At 35.8% G+C, this 9269-nt stretch overlaps 2 protein-coding genes across 9 annotated transcripts; one reads left to right on the top strand and one right to left on the bottom strand.

Moving 5' to 3' along the window:
- The first annotated feature begins 159 nt into the window (after window positions 1-159).
- LOC140970266 (aspartokinase 2, chloroplastic-like) lies at window positions 160-7514 on the top strand. Of its 8 annotated transcripts, XM_073431921.1 has the most exons (16): window positions 169-376; window positions 823-900; window positions 992-1036; window positions 1404-1534; window positions 1749-2284; window positions 2401-2483; window positions 2566-2606; window positions 3014-3168; window positions 3679-3828; window positions 3925-4020; window positions 4955-5071; window positions 5454-5573; window positions 5648-5740; window positions 5838-5960; window positions 6180-6296; window positions 7050-7514. In XM_073431921.1, the coding sequence occupies exons 5-16, from the start codon at window positions 1883-1885 to the stop codon at window positions 7233-7235; spliced, it is 1683 nt and encodes a 560-aa protein (XP_073288022.1). In that variant the 5' UTR covers window positions 169-376; window positions 823-900; window positions 992-1036; window positions 1404-1534; window positions 1749-1882; the 3' UTR covers window positions 7236-7514. The 8 variants fall into 8 exon arrangements, with proteins under 8 accessions (XP_073288027.1, XP_073288025.1, XP_073288022.1 ...); XM_073431925.1 differs by lacking the exon at window positions 992-1036 and having other exon boundaries at window positions 1850-2284; XM_073431922.1 differs by lacking the exon at window positions 992-1036.
- A 325-nt stretch (window positions 7515-7839) lies between these two features.
- LOC140970268 (uncharacterized) lies at window positions 7840-8782 on the bottom strand. The gene is made up of 2 exons (XM_073431928.1): window positions 8603-8782; window positions 7840-8268 (listed from the first exon to the last, which is right to left on the bottom strand). Exons 1-2 carry the CDS (start codon window positions 8780-8782, stop codon window positions 7840-7842), a joined length of 609 nt encoding a protein of 202 aa, XP_073288029.1.
- Window positions 8783-9269: the final 487 nt, after the last annotated feature.

Raw genomic sequence — 9269 nt, 5'->3', positions numbered from 1 at the left:
CAAACGTATGGGACCCAATTTATAACAAAGTTTTTTCAAAAAAAATTAGACTTTTTTATTTTGGTAAATTTAATATATTTTTTGTATTATTATTTAATTTAATTTAATAAATAAAAACACCTCAACATGTGCTTCCCTTAAAAAAAATTAAAATACCAAATTGAAATGACCTTTGACCAACTGTTATTTCAACGGATTGTAGTGGTGTAGGTTTTACTTTTCACCGGTACGGCGGCTTCTATTTCTTGGCGGCCGACTGGTGTGCTTGTGAATGTAATAATAATAATTGGAGCCTGCCGATGCGGTATTGTCTTAGAATTTTCTGAGGCAAAACTACGTACGTCTCCATTCAGCGGCGGGATTTCGTTCTTGTCAGGTATGCTTTCTCTCCTATGAATGTTTTTCCCAGGTTTGGGCGTAATCAGAGACGCTAAAATTTGGATTTCGATGCTTTTAAGGAAATGCTTGTCCATGTCGCTTTGCTTTACTCTGAATTTATTTTCTGAACGTTATTATAACAGATAGTGGGATCATGAAGCATCATTTATTTAATCTGCATTTGGTTGTTTTCATGAAGGAAAGTTGCTGCTAATGATTTGGCTTTTAGGCATGCTCGCAAACTTCCAATTTATAATGAAAAAGTCGTGGAGTAAATATTAACTGTTTTACTTATAATTCACCAAAAGTTAGATTCACGTCAAGTACTCTTGCTCAAGAGAGGTGATTTCTCGCAAGAGACAACTATTCATTTAGGGGTGTCATTTGGTGACAAGTCTTTGTTCTTGTGAGACAATTTGTCATTTAGACGTATCTTTTGAACAGAACTTCTACTTCACGATTCAATTTTACAATGCATACGATCTACGATCTCCCACTAGCTTATATGGTCAATTCTATGAGGTATGCGTGGCGCCTGCATTAAGGTATCTCTCGCTTTGAAACTTAATTAGCTTATTATTTACAATGCATTCGGTCTACAATCTCTCACTAGGTTATATGGTCAATTCTATGAGGTATGCATGGCGCATGCATTAAGGTATCTCTCGCTTTGAAACTTAATTAGCTTATTATTATTGTCAATTATAAGAAATCAATGATGTTTGAGATGAGTTTGCCTTTTGTTTCTGTGGCATCTAATCTACGGGGTAGTTTGAGACTATGATTGACTCATTCCTCTTGGTGATTTTCTTTGTTTTTTTCTATTTATTTATCATCACATTTGAAACTGCTTATGTTTCCATAAGCTTGTCGTGGTACTTACTGCTATTTGAAGTATTTCTGTAGGATTTGTTGATGCACCATATTGTAAATACTTTGTTTAGTCACTTAAGCAGTTTGACTTACATTTACAATCCCTTTTGGATCACATTTGTTTATTGAATTGGTGGCTGTTGTTATCTTAGGCTTGGATGCAATATCAGTGCCCATATCGTTTTAGAGTCTGGTAAAGCCTGCCACTGCCTCTGCTTCTACATCTCTTTCGAGGAAGGAGCTTCATTCTTTCCCTTTCAAAACTCAAAAGCTTTGTTTTCAGGTACTTCAATTTGAAACTCTTCAGTCTTTTTTTTCTTATTTTATGCTTTCTGTCCCAATTTCATAATTTTTCTTCTTCGCGCTTAAAAAATATTGTTGATAATTATCCCATGAAGATGTGAAAATGAAGTTATTGAACAATTTGCACGGTCTTCTGTGTATTATATTAGACATTTACCAAATAATAATGTCTTATGTTGCTACGGAATTTGCAGGTTGCGTGTGTGCTCTCTGATTGTACCTTTACAGGACTTGGAGAAGTGTTCTCCACAAATCAGCTATCTTATTTTTTGTTTTTCCATTAATTTTCTTTCAGACTCACACTGCTTTCTTTAACGAATCATTAAGCATGGCAATGGTATTGCATATATGCGGAGTCAAAACTCCATGTCTGACTTTCTCAAAGAGAGAGTCATTCTTTCAGCACCGCCAGCTTCCTCTTCATTTTGGTGTATCCGGCATCTCTTGTGTTCCTGGTCAATGTGTATTGCTGAAAGGGTCTCGCGGAACTGTTTCCCTGCAGTTCACTCGGGAGGCTGGGAATGTTGATTTGATCGATAGGAATGATACTGAAAACCAAGATTCTGAAGAAATTAAGAAGGAGTTGACATGTGTGATGAAGTTTGGTGGTTCATCTGTTGCCTCTGCAGATAGAATGCGAGAAGTAGCTGACCTTATACTCAGTTTTCCAGAAGAGAGGCCTGTTATTGTTCTTTCCGCTATGGGAAAAACAACCAACAATCTTTTACTGGTAGGTACATATTTCTGCTGTCTACAGACATGTTTTAATCTTTGCGTATCTCCATGCTATGAAAAGTCTTATGAGAAGATTTTAGATCGGATTTTAGTCGATGCTTTGAATATCAGGCTGGAGAAAAAGCTGTCAAATGCGGTGTTACAAAAATATCCGATCTTCAAGAATTGGCCTTCATAAAGGATTTGCATTTGCGGTAACTATTCATAATATTTCTATGTTTTGTTCTGATTTTTTTCTTGAGGAATTTACCTCAATGGCAATCTTGCTATACTCAGGACTGCAGATGACCTTGGAGTTGAAAGATCTATAATTGCAAGTGAGTTATCCTTCTGTTACCAATGGAATTCATGAAAACTAACTTTGCCCCACCATTGTATGTAGTTATCGTTTTAGGATGCTTTTGAATAATATGGGCCGTGGAAGGACTGCGTTTCGAACAATTGGTCTTTACTAAGCCTGTTTGATTGCATAAGAATTCATTTCTACTGCATGTGCATTTACAATTTTGCTTATATCCCGTCTACATTAGTTTCAGCACAATTATTCTTTTGTGTATAATGTTTAGTTCGTATTTTTGCTGTTTGGTGAAATCTCGGAACATAGCATCCTAGGTTGAGTTTTGCTCAGCTTTAGCAGTTTGCTTATAGTCTTTTGTCTATAAGTTGTGGTCATCGTCTATTCAATTTTTGGTTTATGATTCTTCTCCCTTGTGGATTTCTGCAGAGCATCTTTTTGAGTTGGAACAACTTCTGAATGGAATTGCTATGATAAAAGAGATGACTCCAAGAACAATGGACTATTTAGTATCTTTTGGGGAGTGCATGTGCACTAGGATTTTTGCAGCATATTTGAATAGAATCGGCATCAAAGCGCGGCAAGTATGTGTTTCTTTCTTACAAAGAATTAAGTTTTTGCCAGTGGTTTAGAATAATTTCATAATAATTTGCCTTCATATTTTTTTCTCTAGCCAACAACTTGTGATTAAAAGTTATCCCCTATAGTGTCTTAAAGTTTATTGGCCTCTTTGGTGCTTTTCTTGATTCATCTAATGTAACGTATATTGTTCAACATTTGTCAAAGCCCACCCACCTCTTCATTGTAAAGCTTGGTGAATTCAGTTTGGGCTATAATATACTTTTTTCAGATGCTGGCATAAGTCAGCAGCTAGAATGAACTACCGTTTTTGGAGGAAAGGGTATGCTACAATGTATAGTTCATTTTCCTTTATCTTGGACATCTTTCAGTCACCATATCACAAGATAATACAACATATTCTGTCGGAAAAATCATTTTTATTCTTTTCTTTTTCTTGTCTTTCCAATGATTATCGGTAGAAACCATCAGCATCACATATTATTGAATATCCAAACATTTTGATTGCTTTGCAGTATGATGCCTTCGAGATAGGTTTTATAACTACTGATGATTTCACAAATGCGGATATTTTAGAAGCAACTTATCCAGCTGTAGCAAAGAGATTGCATGGAGATTGGATTAGTGATCCTGCAATTCCTATTGTGACTGGCTTCCTTGGGAAGGTTTCCCCGTTATTGCAGATATTCTTTATTATGTGACTGCACTTTTTGCGTAATTATATTTGAGTTTGAAGATATTGTGGCCTTCTCTGGTTGTAGGGTTGGAGAAGCTGCGCAGTGACCACATTGGGGAGGGGCGGTAGTGATTTGACTGCCACAAGTATTGGTAAAGCACTGGGGTTGAGAGAAATTCAGGTTGGTCATCATCCTCTCGTTCTACACTTGTTCTGCAACTTTATGACCATTAAATTCAGGTCCCTGGAACCATGAAAAATTACATTAATTTCGATTAAAAAGAAAATGATAGTAAAGGTTGATTTTGTAAATTGAATTTCTTCGCATATTGGTCATTGTAAATTCCCATCAACGTTAAAAAAAAATCCATTTTCTCCAAAATGGTATGTTCTACCAAAAAGAAGAGTTGAAGCAACTTAATGAGTAAAGATGCAAACAAATCTAAACAATAAATTTTTGTATCATGTGTAAGGTAATTAGTTACGTACATGCAACATATGTACTCTGGTAGCTGTGCCTGTATTTACTTAATGGATTGATGAAATGAGATTATTCCACATGATATCACACTTATCCTCCTAAACAACAAATTTGCTTTCAATTTTGCCTATTCATCCAAAGAGCATCTACGGTCAATTGGGCAGATGCTAAAACCACTAGAAACAATTTGTATTTTTATCCTAATGCCTTAAAAAACACTGCTGTCTGATTGAACCCGTTTTGTAGTTTTAATGTGATACTGGAACAGCTCTTAAACATGCTGAAATACACCTCCAATTATGCTTTTCAAGTGCTCAAAAAGTCTGATTTAAAAAACTTGGATTTCCTATATAAGCATGCCAATTACGCAAATTATGTTACATTCTATCCAAAGATGGATTACATTGAAGCCATGCACGACAAATACCTGTTACTAGACATTTCAATTTTGTTAAATTCATTCAGATATATGCTTTTTTGAGGCTTCAAGGTTTAAAATAATCTAGCTGTTCTATCATTAGAGGTATGGAAAGATGTGGATGGTGTTTTGACCTGTGATCCCAACATATACCCCCATGCAGAGCCAATGTCATATCTAACTTTTAAAATAATCTAGCTGCTCTATCATTAATAGGTATGGAAAGATGTGGATGGTGTTTTGACCTGTGATCCCAACATATACCCCCATGCAGAGCCAGTGTCATATCTAACTTTTGATGAGGCTGCTGAACTTGCTTATTTTGGAGCTCAGGTATCATACAATTTTATTTTAATAGCTAAAAGTTTCAATAACTTCCAAAATTTAAAGTAAATGAATTCGGATATTCTTTGGCCTCTTCTAGCTTTAGCTAGATCCTTTTGACAATTTGCATGGGAAAAATAGTGGTTTTAATTTTTTTCAGTAATTCCAGTGGAAAATTTTGATTTACTTTGTCTGGAAAATTTCATATATTCAGTCTCATCCTGCCTGTAGCTTCAGTATTTTGTGTAGCAGTGCTGATATTTCCCTACTATTTGGCTGATTCACTTAGATATTGATGGCGACTTGTTCGCCAACTAGGGAATTCGTCCTTTTTTCGAACTTGTATCCACAGCTCACAAAATCCAGGTGTTGATATTTTTTTTATCGAAAGGTCCTTCATCCACAATCCATGAGACCTGCTAGGGAGGGTGACATTCCTGTGCGTGTGAAGAACTCTTACAATCCAAAAGCTCCGGGAACACTGATTACTCGAACAAGAGACATGAGTGAGGTAGGTGCATTAGTGTGATTAGAAAAACCGAATAGAACTTATGGATACTTATACTCGGTCGTTTGCATTTCCAGGCAGTACTAACTAGCATTGTCTTGAAAAGGAATGTCACAATGTTGGATATAGTGAGCACTCGAATGCTTGGTCAAGTTGGATTTCTTGCTAAGGTCAAGCCATGCAGATTATCCAACAATTGTGATAACTGTTGCCACTTGACAGATGTCTTATTTCTAATGCAATTCTTTTTGCAATGCCTTTATTCAGGTTTTCTCAATCTTTGAGGATTTAGGCATATCAGTGGATGTCGTTGCCACTAGTGAGGTCAGTATTTCCCTGACGTTGGACCCATCCAAGCTTTGGAGCAGAGAACTTATCCAGCAGGCAAGCGTATGATACCCGGCCTAGTTTTATTGTTTCCATTTATAAAATTGAAACTGTATCAGAGAATTCACAATCGGCAAATGTGTGCTGTTTTGAGCCGTCTATTTCTTTGCAGATTTGCATGAATTTTTTGCTCTGACTATGTGCTTATGTTTTGATATGCTTTAGACATGCCTTCTATTCTCTATTCTATGTTGTTCACCTCACTTCTCCCTTCATGAGTAGGAACTAGATCGTGTTGTGGAAGAACTAGAAAATATCGCAGTTGTGAATCTTCTTCAGCACAGATCCATCATCTCTCTCATTGGAAATGTTCAGAGATCCTCGTTGATTTTGGAAAAGGTTCTGCCTATTTGCAATTTACTTCTCCAGTTTTCAGTATCATGTTATACTCGATGTAGACTTGGGCAACGATATGCCTGACATGACCTTTCTCTTTGGTAAATGTTATAGTAATACTGGTAGAAAGATTGTCTTAAATTATTGCAGGTTCAAAAGAAATTGGTATGAAATGAAATGGAAAAGTAAAGATATTGCCATATTAAATAAAAAGCAAGTTAGAAAAAAAATATGTTAAGGTACAGCATTTTTTTATCACAAAATAATTAATTTTTCGCTGTTAAATAAGAGTCAGTCACTTGTTAAGTCTATTTTGAAATAGGTAGAATTTGAAAATTATTGCTACTTCCTTTCATGTCATGAGTTGGCATGGCTATCTCTAAGTTATTGTTATACATTTCTTGAGAAAGACACTGGTATTGCTTGGTCATTTTTCGTGGCTCTAAGAATGCATTGTAAATGGTTCTATCGGGAGTGAGGAATTTAAGGAAATTGGATTGGATGAGGGACATTGGCAATGATCCCCAGTCCCGGTTCAATGAAGGTCATGTCATCTCTTTCCCGGGATCATCTGAGTTTGTATGGCTGAGCTGTTTCTTGGAATGATCCCTGAGTCATTACTGAACCAGGTCCAGAACATCGAATAACCTGGGATTCAACTCCTTTGCATCCGTTTTCATCATAACTTAGTTCTTAAATCCTTTGGTAACTAAAACTTCAGTCCCTCATTGTTGTTTGTACATCATGTTGTGGCAGGCTTTCCATGTCCTTCGAACTAATGGAGTTAATGTTCAAATGATCTCTCAAGGTGCTTCAAAAGTCAATATATCGTTGATAGTAAACGATAGCGAATCAGAACACTGCGTCCGTGCCCTTCACTCTGCATTCTTTGGGGCCGATCTCTCAGACTTGGTATCAACAAACGGAAAAAGTTCACCATGAAAAGAATCCCTTGATTAGAATACGGTGTTAAGTGGTTCTTGATCTTCCAATGGCATGGATCATTCGTGGAAATCCAAACACAGATTGTTGAGTTTCTGTTTCTTGTTTATTTGAATTTTAATTTTTATTCGCAGTCATTGTCATCATCATAATTTTGTGGTCAGAAAATGATCCTAGGTCGTATAGCTGTCCGTAGAGACTGTTAGAATTGGCGAGATGCATTTATCAGCGATGAGGTTGTTGAACACGAAATTCAACCTTTCATCGTCTGTTTTGTTATGCTACTGTACGGTTATGTAGTATTTGTCACCAATTATTTTATATTATAATGATAGAACACTTTTTTCCCTCCAAGAAGGAATTTTATGGCGTCTAGCACTTTATATATATAATTATATATTCTTTTAGTTTTCAATTTAATTTATTTTAAGCTATTTCTGATCTATGATTTTTTTTCCTTAATTTTTCTTAACCTTAATTCCATTTTTTTTTAACTTCAATCGAGTTGATAAGAGAATAATGTTCAAATACTTTTTTCTGGCACATATATATGATCGGGATCAATAAAACAAATAATTATTTAATATTAAGATCAAGTATCTTCCTACCCACTGATGCGGCTACTATGTTCACGGGTATCTGTTATGTGCATATACTTGCAATTTGGACATGAAGGTGAAGACTTGCACATCATCACCAATATGTAACACTTGCTGCACACTGCAGTTACCATTTCTTGGTCATCAACTTCGAAACTCAACCAGGACGGCGAATGGTTAAGACGCCGATTGTTGGGGTAATTTCTTGTGCTGGAAATCATCACCGGATCGTTTGAATGGCTTGATTCGGTCCGGCCAATATCGTGCTTATCTGAGTTGTTTTCGAAGTGATTTTTTCGTAAATGTTGGCTCGGTGGATTAAGCTCAAGATCTAAACTCATCGGAGTAGGATTAGGGGATGGCTCCGCACTTAATCTTGGATCGGTTAAGGCCCTCAGTTTAGTCCTTGTGTTGAGGAAGTATACTTGTCCCGACTGCATTAAAGAGGGCAAGGCACTTGTTAGCCAATAAGATTAGGATATGTAAATCGGTTTAATTTTAATAACGAGCCATTTACATTTATTTCCCTTGTATTTTATGTATTTGATGCTAATCTTCTTAGTCAAGTGTATAAATTATAACATGATAAAAGAGAAATGAAAATCAAAAAGTGTGTGACAGTCTTCATAAAACGATTCATATTCCCTATGCTCAAACACGTATATTGTAGTATCCTAGCTCATCGAGCGCCATTTGCAAACTTCACTTTTAAACCAACATATTTTATCAATATAAAAAATGAAATCAGAAACGGGAACTGAATCAAACCTTAACATCGAGACAGCGTTGCCACTCCAAAGGCAAAGGAGTGCTGTGGCTTTCTAGGTCGGCTTCAAGAAAAGATTTCATGGTTCTGGTTTTGTCTAGCTTCTCTTCATCCCTCTTTCTCTTCTTCGATAATGCTTCCTCCGCAGACAAAATTCGTTCCGATGTATTAAAAGAGAGCATTTTATTTCTATGAATTTTATTTATTATAAGAATGGTGAAAGTATTTAATTCGGCTCGATGATATATATGGTGTGAGGAAGAGGCGGAATAGAAAGCAGTTGAAAGCTATAAAACTTGCAAGGACAACTACTTTTGATGAGAGTGAGTTAAATTTGAGAGGACAACATATTTTAATGTGAAAGTGAAAAGGGGTCATCTATATATGTTTGATATAGGTTTTAGTGACAAAATAATCACTAGAAAATAAATCGAATTTATAAAATTAATACTAATGAAGAAACGAAAAATTATTTTCGTTAACAAATTAAGAAAGTAAAGTGCATCCTAAAATATCAATATCAAAACAAGAATGTAAATCTATGTGGTCGAAATTCGGAGCAACTAAAAAATTCTTCAATCAACACTAGGATGTTGTATTCTAATATCTCCAACACTTCACGCAACACAATAAAACAGCAACGCTTCGTCTTTGTGAGTTTTTCAGAAA

The sequence above is a fragment of the Primulina huaijiensis genome, unplaced genomic scaffold, assembly GCF_012295235.1.
Source record: "Primulina huaijiensis isolate GDHJ02 unplaced genomic scaffold, ASM1229523v2 scaffold43403, whole genome shotgun sequence".
Classification (NCBI taxonomy): Eukaryota; Viridiplantae; Streptophyta; class Magnoliopsida; order Lamiales; family Gesneriaceae; genus Primulina; species Primulina huaijiensis.
The sequence above is the reverse complement of the archived record's forward strand: the minus strand, read 5'-3'. Positions and strand labels throughout refer to the sequence as shown.